The sequence below is a fragment of the Primulina eburnea genome, chromosome 17, assembly GCF_022965805.1.
Source record: "Primulina eburnea isolate SZY01 chromosome 17, ASM2296580v1, whole genome shotgun sequence".
Classification (NCBI taxonomy): Eukaryota; Viridiplantae; Streptophyta; class Magnoliopsida; order Lamiales; family Gesneriaceae; genus Primulina; species Primulina eburnea.
In genome coordinates this window covers 3,344,011-3,364,461 of record NC_133117.1, presented here as the reverse complement: position 1 = coordinate 3,364,461, position 20,451 = coordinate 3,344,011, and the positions used below count along the sequence as shown (strand labels likewise).

The 20,451-nt window shown below is 32.0% G+C and overlaps 2 protein-coding genes across 2 annotated transcripts; one reads left to right on the top strand and one right to left on the bottom strand.

The window, feature by feature from the left end:
* Positions 1-3,281: 3,281 nt before the first annotated feature.
* Positions 3,282-5,793, bottom strand: LOC140818251 (nudix hydrolase 8-like). Its single transcript, XM_073178160.1, has 9 exons — positions 5,623-5,793; positions 5,263-5,533; positions 5,047-5,113; positions 4,697-4,834; positions 4,542-4,616; positions 4,401-4,451; positions 3,961-3,995; positions 3,705-3,813; positions 3,282-3,595 (listed from the first exon to the last, which is right to left on the bottom strand). Exons 1-9 carry the CDS (start codon positions 5,786-5,788, stop codon positions 3,407-3,409), a joined length of 1,101 nt encoding a protein of 366 aa, XP_073034261.1. The 5' UTR covers positions 5,789-5,793; the 3' UTR covers positions 3,282-3,406.
* A 5,295-nt stretch (positions 5,794-11,088) lies between these two features.
* On the top strand, positions 11,089-16,991 carry LOC140818120 (mitochondrial-processing peptidase subunit alpha-like). Its single transcript, XM_073177976.1, is given in 14 exon segments — positions 11,089-11,266; positions 12,369-12,518; positions 12,520-12,609; positions 12,677-13,141; positions 13,261-13,428; positions 13,536-13,616; positions 13,754-13,820; positions 14,046-14,083; positions 14,085-14,144; positions 14,995-15,067; positions 15,379-15,449; positions 15,601-15,650; positions 16,490-16,602; positions 16,713-16,991. Coding segments are annotated over 14 exon segments (1,518 nt in total). The 5' UTR covers positions 11,089-11,227; the 3' UTR covers positions 16,766-16,991.
* Positions 16,992-20,451: the final 3,460 nt, after the last annotated feature.

Here is a 20,451-nt window from a genome sequence, read left to right as displayed (position 1 = left end):
AATAAACGAGTTGGCTTGGTTGCTAGTTGGCCCGTTTCGCCGACCCGTTTTAACAGCTCTAGGCATGTAACAAATTAAATTACAAATATTTATTTTTATTTTAATTTTTTTTTTTTTTGGTTTTCATTTAATATTTAATTGTGGTAAATTCATTTGCTGCAATATATTTTAATTTTAGATATCAATAATCTCATTATATTATTCTGAAATTTGTAACTTTTATTTTAAAAACTTTATTTGTTTAATAAATAATTAATTATTTATTGTTTTATAATTATATAATTAATTGAATAAAATAATCAACTTTTAATTAGTAAATTTTATTATTAAATTAAGTAATAATTTAAATTAATAAATTTAATATTTGAGCTATTAGTAAATTGACAAGCGCTCAGTATTATATTCGTATAAGAGTCAATGCACATGTTCGATTATCATGAATTGCAAAAAATGCAATTATTCGGGAGACGCTTGTTGGGGTGCAATAACTGTTCATGTGAAGATAAAGATCAAACTATGTTGCAAGATTGGATTGTTATAGGTTTTAAAAATATTTACCGGCTATATTTTTGATAAAGAGACAAACATTTGATACTAAAGTAATTGTTTCAGCAAATTTAATTTATTATTTAAATCAAATAATTATTTTAATGATCAATTTCATTATAGAAATTAAGTGGGCATAAAATTAATGCATGTATTTTGACTAATGTTTTAAAAAATATTTTGTTAAAAAAATTAGCTGTTGTAAATAAAATAATAAGAAGTATTTTGAGAATATATTTTTTAATGAGGAGTTTATGAGTTAGAGTCTTGGAGATAATTTTTATATTTGAGGCATTACACTATTTTAAAGTTGTGATGCTCGAATAGAGTAATGAGTTGGAAATTACCTAAGTAATATATTAATCATATGACTCGTAATCTATGTGTGTGTGTGTGTGTGTCTGTGTGTGTATAATATATTAAACTTGGATTTGTTCGCTATTATGAACTACTTAAATATGGAAACAATGAGACACAAAGTTTGAAATATGCTTTTTATGATCGAGGAATAAAAAATATTATTATCCTATTTGCACAAAATTTTAATTATTACGCATTTGCTAATATGATAATTTTCTTATATATTATAAAGTTCACGAATACAAGGTAATATAAAATGTCACATAATGAAAATAATTAAACTAATTCTAAAAGAAGTACACAACTTATTAGAGGACAACTTATAAAACTTATTGGCATAATTTTAGAATACACATAGTGTTAACAAAATAACTTTTTTAGTTTATATATAATTTACTTGTAATCACATATTTAATTTTTTTTAGGAATAATAGATTGTTGTGTATATTATGGATATATTTTGTGGATAAAATTACAATTTATTTGGATAAAGATATTGATGAAGCAATTGTTGTTATCTTTTAAATGTGTCAAACATGTACCATGTCACTAAACTGTTTGTGAATGAGGATTTAGACGAAATTACTGAATTTTGAAAAAAAAATGTATTTCTAATTAGTTTTATTAAATTTGATTTAAAATATTTATTTATGACATGTTAAATAATAATAATATATATAGTTTCTTGAAAATTAAAGAATTAAATATGTATTTAGGTTGGTGGTCGACATTAATACATTAAACATGAAAAGAATCATATCATTGCTTTAGGCAAACACAATTAATCTACATACATTATACTTAAGAAAGTTTTTCAAAATTAGCGAAAAAATAGTTTCTTATTTTTATTTTTTTTATAATTATATTAATTTTTTTACAATTTAAATATCTATTTTTGTAATAATATTTTTAATAATATCATCACATGCATCGCAACGTTAAATACTAGTAATATTAATACATGACCTGCATTGTTTCGGTTTCATCTCGCTTATTTTAACAAAATTTTGGATACGTGTGTATTTAATTTTGGGGAAAATTGTATTTTTGGTCTTGTTTGTTTGTTTATTTGCGATTATGATCATCTATATCATCAGATTTAAGTTTTAGTCATATATCTTTTAATTTTAATCATTTTTCATCGAAAATACTGATGTATTACTACACACGACAAAGCCACATGCATCAGCTCTGCAGTTATGCCACATCAGCGTCATATCGAAAAAAAACTAAAATTGCTGTAAAAAAATAAAGATAACAGAATAAAACTGTAACATGAAGTACCAAGAAAGTAAAGAGACAATTATATAGTACCGAAAAAATGAATTTTTTCCTTAAGTTTGATATAAAGAAATGACAAAAACTTGTGTGAGACGGTCTCACGGGTCAAATTTTGTGAGACGGATCTTTATTTGGGTAATCCATGAAATAGTATTGCTTTTTATGCTAAGAGTACTACTTTTTGTGGTGAATATGAGTAAGGTTGACCCGTCTCACAGATTGATATATCCATGAGACGGTCTCACATGAGACCTACTCTTAAGAAAAAGAGTGCATAAATTTCCGTATAACGAAGGATAATTTATTTGGTCGAGGCAATAATGGAACTATTATTCTTTAGATGACATTGTCCAACTGTGATGCTTATGGTTCTCGATGATCTGTGATCTGTCCCCTAAGATAAAACAGCCACTATATTAGGAACAAACACTATTTGAGAGTTATATTAGAAATATCGAAATCTAAAAACCACAAAATATTTATCTTGCGTTTGGATGAAAGAATTTGAGGATGAAATTTGATTTGAGGATGAATTTGAGGTGACATTCATCTTGGATGTGTTTCAAATCTATCATAATTTAAATTCAAACCAACTAATGTTACACAACTGCCGCAGGAGCTCGGACGAACTTCCGACGTCTTTGGTAGCCTACACCGAGCTTTGGTGAACCTCCGACGAGCTTTGGTGAACTTCCGACAAGCTCTGGTGAGCCTATTTTATGATCCCCTGGTTGATTTTTAGGTGTCTGACCACAGCCTGAATTAGCTTCCCAGATTTTGTGTTGTGTGCATTGAAGGACTTATTAAAAAAAAAAAACGTAAGATTGATTGTGAGAAAAGTACAATTTGGTTACATATATATATATATATATATATATATATATATATATATATATATATATATATATATATAATATATATATATATATATATATATATATATATATTGGTGATCCATGTTGTTAATTTTGGTAAAAAATCATCTATTTTCGAAAATTCAGCATTTTGAAAAATTTGTATTGTAATTGTAGCGGAAGTAGTATGCAGTGCCACATTAATGCAAATACAAGGACGACTAAAATTGTAAAATGAAATCAAAACCGTTGATTAAGACTGAAATTTGATAAGAATCGCAAATAGACATATATAGAACAAAAAATTACAAGTTTCTCTTTGATTAATATATCACTAACATTTTACACACGTAAGTTGCGAATTTTCACTTGATCATATTCACATACTTGTAATACAAGTACGATAGCTTCCCATCAAATTTAGATGTCACCTGGTGTGCAAAGAATCCACTGTAATTTTTTTCATATGTTTCCATACAAATCTCAATCACCCTCTTTGACATCTCGTCATCTTCGTAAAATTCTTGCTTCAAGAGTTCATCCGCACATATCCACTGGAAAATATAAGCACAAATGTATCAGCAAAACATATTTTTTTGCAAGCACAGTGCAAGTAATCAACCACACATTTTTTAATCCACAGACTAAATTTTCGAGTAGTACCTTCGCTTCCTGAATTTCGTTTTCGTCAATCTTGATCTCGAACGACAATGGCTTAAGCATGCAGACAAATAGCAAATCTGACTTCTCAAAAGCCACCTTGTGGACATGTCTGCTTTCAAGGGAAAATAGATTTTCTTAAACAAAAAATATTAATACATATATTTTGGTTGTAAAATAAAGAGTTAAATAGCAACTTAATGTGTTTGGCTTTTTCATAACCTTGAATATATTAAATAAACAATAATGTAGAACTGACCTGAAAGCTACCAGTTCCAAGAATCTTGTGTCTATCTGCAACATCATCCATTTGAAAATATTCTGAGTACTAAATTATGTTTCCTTTCATCTTTTTATATTCTATGATATATGATTGGATCGTGAATGGTACTGTGAAGTAGATAGATTTAGGGAAAATGGTTTGTTTGGTTCGTTAACTTGTCTAATTTTGAGTTTTTGTTAATTGAGTTTTCATACGTCGACTTTTTATTTTAGGTTATTTTGGTTTAATTGTTGACATGATATCTAATAAGTTAATAATTTTTATGTCACGATATCACATAAGTAATTAGACCAAATAGTCGAAAATTAAAAGTTAATATATCAAAACCAAAATTTGAATTTATTGTATCAAAATCCAAGATTGAACAAATGGGTGGAAAAAAAACTGTGTTCCCATTTCTGATGGAATATACTCACACCCGTTTCTTCTTTCACTTCTCTTACAGCTCCTGAGAACAATTCTTCTGACTGGCATGTAGATAAATAAATTTAACAAAATACTAAATAATACAAATAAGATAAAATATCATCAATATTCAGATTAATACACATGCATACCTTATTGATATAACCAGTGGGCAGTTTCCAAATTCCGGCGCATAGACAAGAACACTTTTCTTTTACCACAAGGATCTGATCATTTCGTTACAGATTTTTTATATAGATTCGACGAAAAATAAACACTAACAAACGCGAGCTCGATCACAACATACCTGTTTTTTATCGTTAATCACGAATCCCGCGATGCCTATTTGATGCGAAGGTCCCGAAGGTAGCAGACAAGGCTCATCAGGGATCCAATATGTTAGCATAACATATCCTGGCTCGGCATGGTGATATATAAAACCTTCCTGTATACAGATAAAATCAAATACATAAACATGGAATCCATCGAAAAATAAGAAAATTGCATTTTTGTTCTTTCATATATGTTCTTCTCTCTTTGCGATTTTGGTATTCTATGTTCTCAAATTTCAAGTTAGGACAAAAAATGCAATTTTCCAGAGAAACCTTATAATAAAATTTTTGCACTTTGAATGGAGCATATATGTACAGAACAAACCTGAATAGCTATTGGAACAAGATCGGCTTGCTCTTCCAACAATTTTAGCCATATACCCTTTTTCCCTGTATGAAAAAATAGGCCAGATTTGATTATCAGGTTCTTCGATATTTGCACTGGACTTGCTTGATATCAATAAGGTCATACTACATTAGATTATTTTATTTATACACGAATTAGCTTAATTAGATAATTAGCAAGAAGTGATTAAAGACCTTGGATTTCCAGGATGATAACGAAGCCTTGAGTGCTGATGCAAAAGCGTTTGCAGCTGAAGGTAAGCTTGTCGGTTCGACGAGGACTCCATTGTATTCATCGTCCCATGCATTCAATAATTCGATGGACAAATTTGTTGTTACCGAGTCTGCGGACAAAACTCGAACCCCCTTTTCCTGTGCATGATTTTTGTGGCGTAAACGTCGTGTTGGATAAGAGTTGAGCTGAAAATTACTTGACATGTTCGCAGTTCCATGCTTGGAAAAGAAGCCTGCCGATATATCGGAGAAACGAGTTTTCAAGTGTTATTTGGACCTTAAAAATCTAAATATGGAATTCATGCAAAAATTAACTACTTACTGTGGTAAAATATGGCAGTATGATTGGGATTATAGTTAGTCCATGCAATTCTTGAATCAACCCCGGTAACATTGTGGCCAAAAAAACCTGGCGATTTGCAGACCATACTATGATAAGATGCCATCGTTTTTGTTCTAAATTTCGAGTTCGGGATAGATAGATACATATATATATATATATATATATATATATATATATACATATATATATATATATATATATATATATATATCTATCTATATATTCCATGATAGTTGATTAGGAGAACAAGAAAATATGAGGGAATGGCATCCTCCTAGCAACATGCATATCAAGTAGATCATGTACGTGAAAATGACAAGGGAAAATTGGGCTTTGTTTGTTAATGTTTTAAAAAGTATTTTCTCATTTTCAAAAACAAAACTAATGGGTACTATCTGATTTTCATTTTAATTTCACCTCTAATTATAAAAATTATATTTAATTTAACTCCTCTCCCCTCCCAAAAATTTCTTTATTATACTATATTAAAAGTTAAAACAAAACTATATATTCTTGTTGAGTTGTAATTCCGATCCTTAGTTTGATGATAACAAATATTATCTTAATATATGTATTTATAGGTGGTGAGCTCAATTAGCAGTCCAATACACCAAATTAAAAGCATAGCCAAACCAATTACAAAGCCTTAAAACTTTTTTTTATTTAAAAAACCAACAAAGCCTTAAAATTTGTATAACCCAATTCGTGGACTGAAAGTTTAATTGTAATATCTAAACTACACGCACCTTTATTTTGGTACATATAACGCAAAATATACCAAAGTGGCAAGTGTGATTTTATGTTCTTATTCTCCAATTTGTTTTTAATACTAATAAAAACACAAAATTCATCGAATCCATGTCAAATTAATTGAAAACCCAAGTGTCCAATATTGCGTAATAAATAGATTAAACCATGCTATATTCTTATCTAGCTAGCAAGTAGAGGAATCTTGGACAAGGTTAATAGATAAAATAAACGACGTTTATATGCAACAAAATTTCTTTCCAAATGACGTGCCCATGTCATGTTAATACATGAGTAGGTTTTTTGTGATACGGTCTCACGAATCTTTATCTGTGAGACGGGTCAACCTTACCGATATTCACAATAAAAAATAATACTCTTAGCATAAAAAGTAATATTTTTTCATGGATTACCCAAATAAGATATCTGTCTTACAAAATATGACACGTGAGATCGTCTCACACAAGTTTTTGCCTTCATACACACACACACAGATATATATAAATATTCGTGTTCCTAGTTAAATAATTTTCATCGGCATATTTTTTTTTCTAAAATAATTATAAAATATATAATTTACCAAGAAAATTAGAAAAATATGATTGGAATAAATATAATTTAAATTAAAATTTAAGAATAAATATATAAGTCTTCGATTTTTTTTACTATCTAAAGTAACAAATTAAATAAAGAATATTTTGAAATCTTCGGGATTTTTTATTTAAAAAATTTATATTATCAAATATTTAAAATTTATAGTTTATAAAAAAGAAAACAAGTTGATTTAAAATTTTAAAATTAAATAGTGTTTTACCTATAAAAAAAACCATGCTTAATCGTTTTTTTCCCCTTAAAATGGTCAACATTAGTTTGGCAAAATTTCATATTATTGCCCAAATCAAAGTTTTTTCTTCATACTTCGCGTTTAATCTGCATTTTTTAACCTTTTTTTAGAACAATGGTATTAAGTATTCCGCTAAACATGTCGTAATCTTATAAACTTGAACCACTTATAAGATGAAAAAATTGCATAGAGGAAACAATTACAATTCGAAAATGAATAATATGTAGAACATAAATAATAAAAAAAATTGTTCCGGTACAGTTTTGATTGCATTAATTAAAATGTGTATGAAGGATCTCAATTTTCCTTAAGATCTTATAAAATGGGAAATTGATATTTTACATCCTATATATCTGTTTATTATTGTTTTTTTGCCCAGTACTATACTATCAAATTTCAGTCTTGATCCTGAGTTTTTTGGTCGGTTCATGTTTGTTACATCGACACCACATCAGTGTCATGTTATAAGAAAGACTAAAACTGCAAAAAAAAGAAATATACTACGAAAAATAAATTTAAATTTGACAATATAAAGAATCAAAATCATAAAAAAAAAAACATTGCAAGACCAAAATCACAATTTTTTATCCATTAAATTATTATCCAACTATTTTGAACTAAAGTTTGATAGATGACTGAATGCATTTATTCTTTATACCGAATTAGCCAACAATTATTCCACTCCATTTTTTTCTTTTTGAGAACTCCATAATGTTAATTCCCTCTCGATGTGACGCCTCAACCTTGAGCGAAACTATACGCGTAATGTGTTTTATCACCAGTTATTTCGCATCTCTTTTATTAAAATTGCTCATTATATGTATAATTTTGCAGATCCTAATTTTAAAATGATGCAGCTGTTAGCCAAAATTGAGTGATATACAATTAGCAGAATAATTAATCTAATACAATAATCAAGAGAAATTTGAAAAAATTAAGTAAAGATATGTCGTTTGAGTCGAAGGAGATTAGTTAACCAACATGAACTCTGATCCTGCCGTGTGAACTCAGAAGCATGCTCAGATTCTAGGTGAGAATATCATACTTATTGATTTTCGTCCATAAACATGTCAAAATTTCTTCCAAACCCGATCTCTGTCATTCATAGTTTATTTGACTTACTTGTGAATGTATTGTGAAAGTCCAAGTCATATCTAATGGTTCAATAGGTCACAAAGGATTATGCAAGACTACTAGTGTTTCGGCCGAAATGCAGCTGCGTTTTCAAAATGTCGTTCGCATGATTCTTCTCTGGTTTTCGGATTGTTCAGTCAATACTAAGGTAAGTAGGCTTTTTTAAAACTATAAACTTTTTTTTTTATGAATTAGTTTGTTTTTTAAATGTTTGGTTGAACTTTATTATTATTCTTCTTCACCTTCTTGTGATACGATACCCTATGTTTTGACACTGTGAGGAGTCAAATGAGACACTCTCGTTAAAAAAAAAATTAAATTATGTTGATGTTGAGAAACCATAATTATCTTTGCAAAGAGAAAAATTGAAAAGTGACACCCGTGTTGTACGATTTTCAAAGATTGAAGTTGTCTGTTACTGATATATAATCAAATTCGCATGTTCGATTTTCATGGATTGAAAAGATGTGCATTTATTGGAACCAAGATTTTTATGCTCAATAATCGTCATTCCTATGTGAACAATCAGAACGTATCACTTGAGCTACATGATGATTTATAATATTGAAGTTATATCGTTACGACTAGCTATAACTTTTGGAGAAGCGGCAAACACTCGACTATATTTTATTTTGTGGTTTTGTTTTTATTTTCTAAAGTTTCATATGTGTTTGAGAGGTCAACGAGGTCTGTTACCTCATAAATAACAATTATCTTTGTACACACTTTGTTTACCTAAAATAATGGATACAGTAGAAATTTATATCTTAAATTTTTAATTCTAAACAAATTTAATTTTGTTTTATTAAAAAAATTTATACTCGAAAGAAATAAAATAAAAGTATAAATAATTGTTTATTTTAAATAATTATTAAATTTTATTTCTTTAAAATATGACAGGGGCTTTAAAAATAATGAGAGTATTTTAGGTGAAGTAAAAAAAGTTTATGTGAAGACCCATACCATGACCATACCATGGAACTAAAAAAATCGAATTAAAATTATGAAATTTGATTTCAGTTGCACGAAACCAAAGGTTAACCATCATTATTTTAGCTATTATGCCAAGAAATAATTACCATAATAATGAGATTTAAAGGAGGAATCGTGACTTTCTCACCTATAAACACACCTTCGTTCTTCAAGGGGAGGCACCCAAAAAGCTACACTAAAGGCTCCCTATATCAGCTATTTTCGAGCAACCAACAGTGTTAGTTGTCCTACATCGGTTCGATAAAATATCCGAGAGTTGTATATATGGTCTTGCACAATCTTCCCCTCTTGAGCTAGCTTTTGGGGTTGATTTAGGTCTAAGTTCTCATCTTAACATGGTATCAGAGCTCAGGTTTTACCGTTATGTGTTGGACTGCCCATAGTTGGGTCACCCGTTCTGCCCATAATTGGGTCATTTGTAAACTTCACGAGATGTTCATTCATGAGTGTGAGGGATGTGTGTTAGTTGTCCCACATCGATAGGATAACATACCTGGGAGTTGTATATATGCTCTTGGACAATCATCCCTCCTTGAGCTAGCTTTTGGGGTTGAGTTAGGTCTAAGTACCAATTTTAACTTAGCTACTTTTGGGGTTGAGTTAGGTCTAAATTCCAATCATAACAAACAGACGATAGAAAAAATGTCGGGCAGACTTCGAGAAACTTGGGCAACACGTAGATAGACGAAATCCATTTGCACTAATCATAATTTTTGTAGACAAATTCTGATAAGTAGGGTTATTGTTTTAAAAATATGTATATGTTTTAATAAAATTGAGCATTTTATTATTTGATACCTTCTGTTTCTGAAATAAAGTTGGCTTTGATCACTGCTAGAAAGAAATTCCGAATTATGTTACGTTGTTGTCCTGATATGATGAGATGATAATCGATAATATGGTCTCAACTCTTATAGAAAGAAAGACTTATATCAATAATTCATAGATATATTAGAAGAAATTTAAGTGTTTTCCTGTTATTTTTGTGTACGAAATGTTATGCATGAAGGATATTTTTTGTTATGATTTTTCGAAATATTATATGTATTGAATAATTATGATATATGTCGTATTTGGTCTGTCCTCATTTAAGTGTTTCCCCAAAAATTCAGCTTTGCATTATTTCCCCATATATGAATGAATACATACGAGCTCGATAAAGATGAACAAAATCGTTATCAAAAGAACACCCGACCCATGTGTTCCGATCACTCTCAATTCCCTACCCGAGCACTATCAAAAGAACACCTAGCCCCATGTGGTCCGACTGGCTCTCAAAGCCCTACCCGAGCACTTGAGATTTTCGAGCCCTGACTTTTCTCTAAATTCCATACAAGTACTGACCTGTCTTCATCAAGAAGCATGCCCATGCTCGAGCCCCTAGTGTATTTGGATATGAGAAAATGATATTATTATGTTTGGTCGAAATTTAAAATCAATTTTATTTGTAAATAATCGAATACAAATCGTGGAGAGGATTTCAAGAATGCCCAAACAAATTTAAAAAAATATTTAAATATTGGATTTGAAATCCTATCGTCCAATGCATCCTGGAAGTTTTCTTGCTTATAGTGTTAAGTTGTGTTTCAATAAAATCTCAGAAGATTAAAAAACCCATTACATGTCCCAAGCCCAAAAGTGCCTAAATCTGGACCGAACCCAATATCCTGAAAATAACGGGCCGTGCAAGCCCATAAAATAGACACCGGTCCGGTTTGTCCATCTATCTGACCCGGCCTCGTTGCCATTTTCTTCAATTCTTCTCCTTCCCGCAGTCGCTGCGTTCCCAGACCCGCTCTCACGCACTCACACAGTCAAAATCATTCATTTTCTTCTCGATTCGAAGGATCGATCATCGGATCCAGTATGTATAGATCGGCGGCATCTCGGCTTCGAGCTCTCAAGGTTTGCATGAGTAGCTATCCCCATCTTAAACCTAGCTCCGGTTATTCAGCCATATGCGTGTGTATCTTTGTTTCTAGATGTATGATTATGATATTGAGATCTGGTGGATGCCCAGACATGGGTTGTGTGTTTTAGTTGGTTTGTGGCTCTGTGATTTTCTTACGTTGATGTAAAATATCTGCTTTTGTGTAATACGATTGCTTATTTATCGTTTTAAGCTCATTTTTTAGAAATGAGAAGGTATCAGCTAAATGAAATATACCCGAGGGGAACATTTGTAGAAGGCTGTGAGTTTTTCTCTCTGATAAAACTTGCTGCATTTCGCAATAAGCTGAGAGTGATTGTTGAAAACTTATTACTAGGAACCTGGAATCTGCTCATGGCGTGTCGGGGCACTTATTAGCTGCTAGTGTTTAATTGTATCTCGTCAAAATTGACATTTATGATAAAGATTGGGTTTTTATATGGTTGGTGCAAATTTGTATGTTTGGTTGTATTCATGGTTCCCTGTCGCGATCGCGACAACATCGCGGAGGCTGATGTTCCAGTTTCATTGCTATTTTGCGAAATGATTGTGGTTATCGTTGCAGAGAATTTTTATGATAAAATAAAAATAATTATATAAAAAAAGATGAAAAGTTTGTAAAAAATTTAATTGAAAAAAATAGGAAAAATTTGTAAAAAAGTTACATAAAACTTTCTGTAACGCCACGACAGCCGCGAAATAGCCGTTCCGTTATGCGACGACTGCGAAATCATTGAAATTAAAAAAAAGGGCGTTACAGTTACACAATGTTTTAGCCTGAAACTCTGTCACGGCAGCTGCCGTTCCTGTTCCTGAAGGTTTTGCAAACCGTGGTTATATTGGATAATTGGAATATGTAATTTTTGGAAGATGATACTGTACCTTGGACCATGAAGCTAGTGTGAGATGTATCTTTTATTTTTATGTCTCTACTTGTATTGAGTTTTTGAATGTTGATGATTATAGTTTCACTTATTAAGTATTTTGGTTCAATTGAATCTCAATTGTGCTTCAAAGAAAGTGTTTGCTATGACATTTAAGTCTCAAGGGACTGTGCTTTCCTTTTGTGCCTAACAGACTCAAACAGGCCATGGGGGATTGGCTAGATACGCGAGTACAGGTGCTGTTGCTACCAAGTCATCATCAGGAGGTTTCTTCGGTTGGTTAACTGGCGAGAAGTCCTCGTCACTTCCCTCTTTAGACTTCCCACTTAAGGATGTAGTTCTTCCCTGCTCCGTTACCTGATTATGTTGAGCCCGGAAAGACTAAAATAACCACTCTTCCAAATGGTCTCAAGATTGCTTCTGAAGTATCAGCGGTATGAGATATACTTTTCATCTCTTTCTCACTCTGGGGGATTCAGATTTTTTTGGTTTGTTTTTCAGAACCCTGCTGCTTCAATTGGGTTATATGTTGATTGTGGCTCAATCTATGAAACTCCAGCTTCTTATGGGGTCACGCATCTATTGGAACGTATGGCCTTCAAAAGTACCACTAACCGGAGCCACCTACGTATTGTGCGAGAAGTTGAAGCAATTGGTGGTAATGTAACTGCGTCTGCCTCTCGGGAGCATATGAGTTACACTTATGATGCATTGAAGACATATGTTCCTCAAATGGTAGAGCTTCTTATTGACTGTGTTAGAAACCCGGCTTTTTTGGATTGGGAAGTTAGTGAACAACTCCATAAGGTGAATTCCGATATTAGCGAGTGCTCAAAAAACCCTCAGCACTTGCTCTTGGAGGCCATTCATTCAACTGGTTACTCTGGTCCCTATGGAAATGCTCTTATGGCTTCAGAATCTGCAGCTAGCAGATTGAACAGTTCTGTTTTGGAGGAATTTGTTGCAGTAAGTCCCAAGTCATGGTTTTTTAATTTTATTTTTCCAGTTTCTTGTTTTGGTTAGGTTCTTCAGGATCTCTTTCAAATTATTTGTTCTGTAACTAGAAATGTTTTTGATTCTATTAGGAAAACTACACGGCTTCTAGGATGATCCTTGCAGCTTCTGGTGTTGAGCATGATAAACTGTTAGAATATGCCGAGCCTCTGCTATCAGATCTACCAGTTGTTTCTCGACCTTCAGAACCTAAGCCTATTTATATTGGAGGTGATTTTCGTCAACAAGGAGAATCAGGGGTATGTATCAGTGTACTGCGATTTACACTAGTTCTCTAAATGTCTGTTTAAACTCTGGCAACAAGCTTTTTTCTGACTCCTTATAATCCACCAACAAAATTGTTTAGGTAACTCACTTTGCTCTCGCCTTTGAACTTCCGGGTGGCTGGATCAAAGAAAAGGAAGCTATAACATTGACAGTTCTTCAGGTTTGCCTATTCAATTTTTTATTCATTTATTTTTTAATTATAGATAAGACTGCATAGTATTTTCCCTGACCTCCTGGTTCTCTTCTCTGTTTGAACATCATCTTGCGAGAAGAACTTTGATTGTATTTGTTTTGTAGATGCTCATGGGAGGAGGTGGGTCTTTCTCTGCTGGTGGTCCTGGAAAGGGGATGTACTCAAGATTATGTATGTCATTAATTGATTTTATTAAATGTAATTAATAGATCAAAAGAAGCATTTGATTTAGAAAGTTGTATTTTTTTAACACTGCCAATTCTCTCAAACAATCAACACATTTTTTGATTTGTTGTCAGTCTATGTTATCTTGCCATTTATTTATTTACTTTTCTTCTTTGAATGAGTTGCTATCAGTTCAGCTTGTCACGCACTTTTCTTTTGATTGTTTAACAGATCTTCGTGTCCTGAATGAGCATCCTCAAATTCAATCCTTTTTCTGCATTCAATAGCATTTTCAACAATACTGGATTATTTGGAATTCAAGGCTCCACGGTGAGTTCTAGTATTTCTCACTTTGAAGAGATTGTGTATGTATTTGTTTTGGTGTTTAATGCTCTGACATCTCAACGGACAGCCATGCATTTTGCGTTGAGACACATCTGAATGATGTTTAGGGTTTTATGATTTCTATATTTTTAATCTCAACCGTGACCCATTATTGTTTTTTCTGTCTTTCCTTTCAGTTTGAAATGCCAATGCTTTGAATTTTAAAATTCTATTGAAGAGCTGCACTTTGTGAGATAATAACAATGATGAATAAATTAAAGAATTCTAGGAAGAAGGTTTGTGCTTTGTAGTCATAATTAATGATGCTGAAGATCTGAAGGTAGCAAACTAAGCATGGAGGACGAGTTTAGTAGGTTAAGCTCTGATGTCCGTTTTAGTCCTCTGAAACTAGATTGTGGATTAGTAATGAAAAGAGGTAAAAAACTTAAAAAGTTCTTTTATGGAGTTTGAAAAGAAAGTCTACTCATTTTTTTTTATAAACTTAGCTATGATATTGATGTATTTAATGTGTTCAAACTATAATGTCTATTTTCAGTACTTAGGAATAGATTGCAGATTCAGTCTGTACGAGAGCTTCAACTTTGTTTATGTTGGGTTAATATTAATATTAAATAAGCAAATGTATGAACAAATTCCTTTTTTTTAATTATGATTTGGTGATCTATTTCGCAACTAAGGTTTGCAGAAAACTGATCTTGCTTGAGGACTTTACAAAATAGAAAATTTGTGGCTTGTGACCTGAGAACACTGGGAATAACCTGTTTCGTTAATCACTTTGTGGGTATTGTCCATGTGTTATTAATTGAAATTGATGAGGCCAATTGTTTGAATTCAGGGATCTGATTTTGCGACAAATGCCATTGACATAGCTGTTAAAGAACTCATTGCGGTTGCAACTCCTGGAGAAGGTCTGGCACAAGAGTTTTCAATATCATAATTTAAGTTTTGTTTTAGCATTTCTGATGCACTTTCTGATTCTGTTTGCTGTTGGTCCTGAAAGTTTATCTTAACATGCTTCCTAATTCCTATATCTGAGATTTGTGACAAACATCTTTCTTCTGAGTGAAGACTTTCTGATGCCAGCTAAAACTGCCCATTCGATATTGTACATTACATGACAGTATTGAAATTGGCTGTTAATAAATTTATGTGTGTCCCGTTTGTGGAGGTGAGTAATCTCTTACTGAACTTTGTTCCTGCCAACTTATTTGTCTTGCAGTTAATGGTGTACAACTTGATCGGGCTAAACAATCAACGAAATCTGCCATTTTGATGAACCTAGAATCCAGAGTATGCAACAGTACCTTTAAAGAAAACTCTTTCTAATAATTACTGTAAAATTTTAAAGGTTAATTAAGTTGAAATGTTCTACCGAGAGTGCGTGGTTTTTCTTTCTTGTCGTATTTGGATCTTAAAGTTGCTATTTCAATTTTGATTGCAGATGGTTGCATCAGAAGACATAGGTAAACAAATTTTGACGTACGGAGAGAGGTATGTCCAGTTATGGCTGTCTCTGATTTCTGACTGATAGTACTAGGGGATGTCTCAAAATTTATGTGATCTTTCCTGCTTTGGTTGTATCGAATGATATCCACTTTATCAAAGTAATCCCTTTCAACCTGAATAAACAACACTACTTTTTTAAGACTACTCCTTTCAGTGCATGAAATAGAACGTTCACTACTGATCTTCGATGAGCAGATGCTGGTCATTTCAATTATATATCACAAACATCTGAAAAAATTGTCTGGGTGTATTTATTATGTACTTTTTATTTAAATTTGGAGCATTTAACTGGTTTGTTCTATTTATCTTATGGAATTGGATCCAACAAGATATGCTCCTCAATGAAAACTAAAGACAGATGGATTAATGAAGAAAGATGTGGCCCATTCTAAATGAGATTTTTTTTAATTCAATTTACTGTCCATGAACACGCCAACGATAAATAGTCGTTGGCCAGAACTCTAGTCCCTCTCAATCCACCATATTTTATTTAATCTCAGTCTGTTTTCTGGGGTCTTTTTGCAATTTTTTTTGTGTATTTATGCCCTGTAAATAAAACTAATGGTTACGCTATCTTTGATATTTTTGTGTTAGCATCTTGTTCTGTGTTGGTAATTTTTGGTGCGTTATAGGAGGATCATTCAAGAGGGATAGGTCAAAATATAACTGTGGCGCCATGTTGAGTAGATTACCATGCCTGTTCAATGGATCGATAAATTTATTCTATGATATACATGTTTATCCTGTGTATATTAAGCAGAAATTATCAAGTTGGACCTAATTAATCGTACTGTATGTTGTGTTTACTTGCTTTGGAATATTAGGAAACCTGTGGAGCATTTCTTGAAGGCTGTTGACGAAGTTACAGCTCAAGATATTGCTAAAACAGCGCAAAAACTTTTATCATCACCACTCACAATGGCATCTTATGGCGATGGTAATTACTATTTATTGAATAATTCCTTAGCCCTACTGATATTTCACCGGTCCATAAGACATTCATTTTCCACAATTTTGTATCTCTCATTTGTCCCGTACATCTTACAGTTCTGCATCTACCGAGCTACGAGACGGTTTCCAGTAGGTTCCATTCAAAATGAAATTCCTGCCGCTGCGTTGATTAGACCATCCCCCAAAATGTCTTAATCCTCGAGTGGCATTTTAAATTTTCTTTTGACCGATATTTAATGGAAATAAGGTATGTCTTGGCTTTACGTGGACAATAATTACTGAGATACTTGGAAGAAACACCTTGATACCTGATTCATTTCATTGTATGCTTTGTAGATCGTCCTTTAAATGATATGATTTTGAGCTTTTTGTGTTTTTTCACTGCTAAAGGTGGGTAATAAGGCATTGAAATATATTAAATTTCTTGGAAACAAGCTAGCGAGCATACGAGGCTAATTATGTCGAACTGAATAATTCGTTGGAGCAATCTAGGCCAGCATTAAAAGTATACCATAGGTTGGTTTGTGCGAGGCTGTCTCTGTTTACTCTATACATACATTTTCAGTTGTAGTTGCTTTTAGTTCAGAGTAGCCTAAGCATCATGCTTATGGAAACGACGATCCAAATCGAGGGTGCCCTGACTGTCATAGTCTCCGAAAGCTATTTATTTTCGGCGTTTCCTTTTGTTGTGCCCTCTCTGCATAGTGTTCACATCTATTTTGGTAAGATGGGCGCGATATAGCTACAACAAAAGGAAACACTGAAAGTAACTTTCGGAATTCGTAGGCTAAGCTCAAAACCGAAATTTCTATGTAACTGGTGTTCGAATCCGTATCAATGAATGGATGTTGGTAACATGCAAGTTATTTGATGAGTGTTTTTTGTGTACCATGGTAGGGTGATAGACAATAAAGACAATATTAGTAGTGTTACGCTTAGATTAATGGAATTTTATTTTATCATTAATAATTAATTTGATTTATGGATTTCAAGTAATTTCGAGTTACACTGTCGGAAGGATTTTTATTCAATAGAATAATTTGAAAAGATGGATTCAGGTGATTGTATATAGTATTCTAGCACTGCATCAATATACACAAATTAGACGGACCTAACACAACTGGACCCAAATGTCTTGCCCAACCCAACGACACATCCAATTTTTCCGAACTCCTCATTCGCCATTTGTTATGTACATCGTACATAGATGCAGGCAGATATAAATCTTTATGATTTTATTCTCTATTTTCTCATGTCCAAAACACTTTAGGCTTGTGCTTGGAAGACGAGTCTCGAATTCTTTGATTTGTTTGGATGATCAAAATTGAAGTATTTTTCAATCAATTCAATATCAAGTTATTTAATTTCAATAATAATTAAGATGGTTTTCGATTAAATTTTCAAGATGAGTGTCATTTAAAATATATTCGTATAATCTCTCTCTAAAAATCGGTTTCTCTATTTAAATCAAATTCATCGATCAAGTGCAAATTAAAATGGTTTATTTGCAAAAATGAAGAACCAAAATGTTAAAGCTGTCTGTCTCTTTCCCAAAACGTCCCTTTGATAAATGTTGACAGATAATATGACAATATTGTTAATTTGATGGTATGTTTTGAAAATTAATAATTATTCACCAGGTTATCTTAAATAAGTTGATTTAATAATATGGGAAAAACTAATGATTTTGAAACTTGAATGCAGTTGTGTTGATTCTAAATAAGCTCGAATTATTATTTATGAAAGACCGTTTCTTTTCTTGATAATATAATTTCCAAAAATAAATTTACAAAAATTTACCATTAAACTATTATCTTAATTAGTTAGATGGTATTAATAATTTAGTCAACTGGGAGGAATAAATTTTGTTTGTGCATACGCACATTATCAAATTTATTGTAGAAAATGTTTATTTTTTAAAAAAAATTAAGGTTTTTAAAGTTTCCAATTGTCCCAATGACAACATTATTCGTCGGTCTAGAGTAATCAAACATTTTTATTTTGATGGTACTGACCCGAGAGATTTCCTAATGCATGATCATTCCCTATGAATACAAATCCTCATGAGACTGGTTCATACTGACCGAATCATTCTCTCCGAGTCATCATGTGTCAAACCGCTCTTGAATCCATAATCCACGTATCACAAAATTTGTGTCTGTATTCTGCAATTGTTGTTGCTTCGCTGAATAATATTTCACCACTGACTGAAATACTAGACATATTTCATTGAGAACATTTCTCGATACTCGTATACTTTTTCTTGAAGTTACATTTACCATCACATTGAAAGCAGTAAATATTTTCTTCTTGCTTCTCGACTTTGATCTAGCTCGTCTTTGGCTCGCGATCCATAAAACTTCCTCCGATCATCAGTAAAGCCTCTGCTTGCTTCTAAGTCACCAACATATCTTTCTTTTTATGGCACCAACTTTCTTCTCTGAGAATCAAAGTTAAGATATCGTCGAATTTTAGAGAACCTATAAAGATATTATTGGTTAAGTCAATGATAAGTTGATCATATGAATCTAGGTAGACTTTGAAATAGAATCTCCGCACATTTTGTTTCCTCTATTTTATGCCTCATAGAGGTAAGTTAGATAAATAAAATATTTAAAGTGTTGATATGGTCAGTCATCGATGATGATCTCGCCATCCAAAGAATATAAAACATTCTCTTTAGAAAAATCTTGTTGTGCAGTAACTGGACTTCGAACATTTTTTTAGAGTAACTCAAATATCTTTTGTTGTTTTATCTCAGAGATACTTGACAGTACTTCATATGTTATAGCCAAATGTAAATTGGCACCAACATTATCATTCGTCTCATTTCACTTCTCGTCCATGATTTCACTCAGGTCTACCTCCAATAGAAAACAAACAATTCTCATTTCTTAAAACTACTTGTGCCTTTATTTTCTACATCATAAAATTGCTCTAATTGAACTTTGATGTCTCGTACATGTATGCTTTTATGTCTACAACAATTTAGTATAAAGAACAAAATAGTCTCACCTTAATAAAAATTATCAAAAACCTTTTCAGATATGGAAGATCAGTCAAAGCTGCAACTATATAGCATAATCAGAATTTTAAAAAAATTTATATCAAAGCTCTAATACCACTTATTGGTATCAGGTGCGACATTTTAAGATATAAACATGAAAATAAATGATAAAAATGTGACACTGATATTTACGTGGAAAACCACTAAAAATTATTGAGGTAAAAACCATGGATAAGATGAAAAAATTCTACTATAACTTTTGTATGTTACAATCTCTCGTCGTATTTTCAAAGAGAACACTCATTTTTTTAATACAAGAAAACAAATAACTCACAAATATTATAGAATAAACACTCTAATAATGCTTATGAGACGAGGAGGAGAACTTGTTAATGAGACGATACAAATGAAAGTGGAGGATAGAGCTCCCTCATTTCCTCCGTCCAAGTATGCAACTGTGATCCAAATTTTCTGCACAACACGATCCGTTATCTTCGCTTCACAGCAATGATGCTATCCACCACAATTAATATTTCCGCCAACGCCGCTCACAATTTCTAGGAACGTACTCACTCCTTTTAGCTTTGGATTTGAACCTAAAGATTTTAGCGTCTTATAAAAAATAGTTTGGTCCACCAAAAGGACGAATTTAACCATCTTTTTATAAGAATTAGTGACCTGCAATATCAAGAAATATACATTATGGGTTCGCTTGGTATGTAGGATGTGATAATTGAATGATTAATAATTGGATTGATAAACGCTTGACATGATAAGATTAAAAATGTGTGTGATATATAATATTATGTATGGTGTGAAATAAGAGAA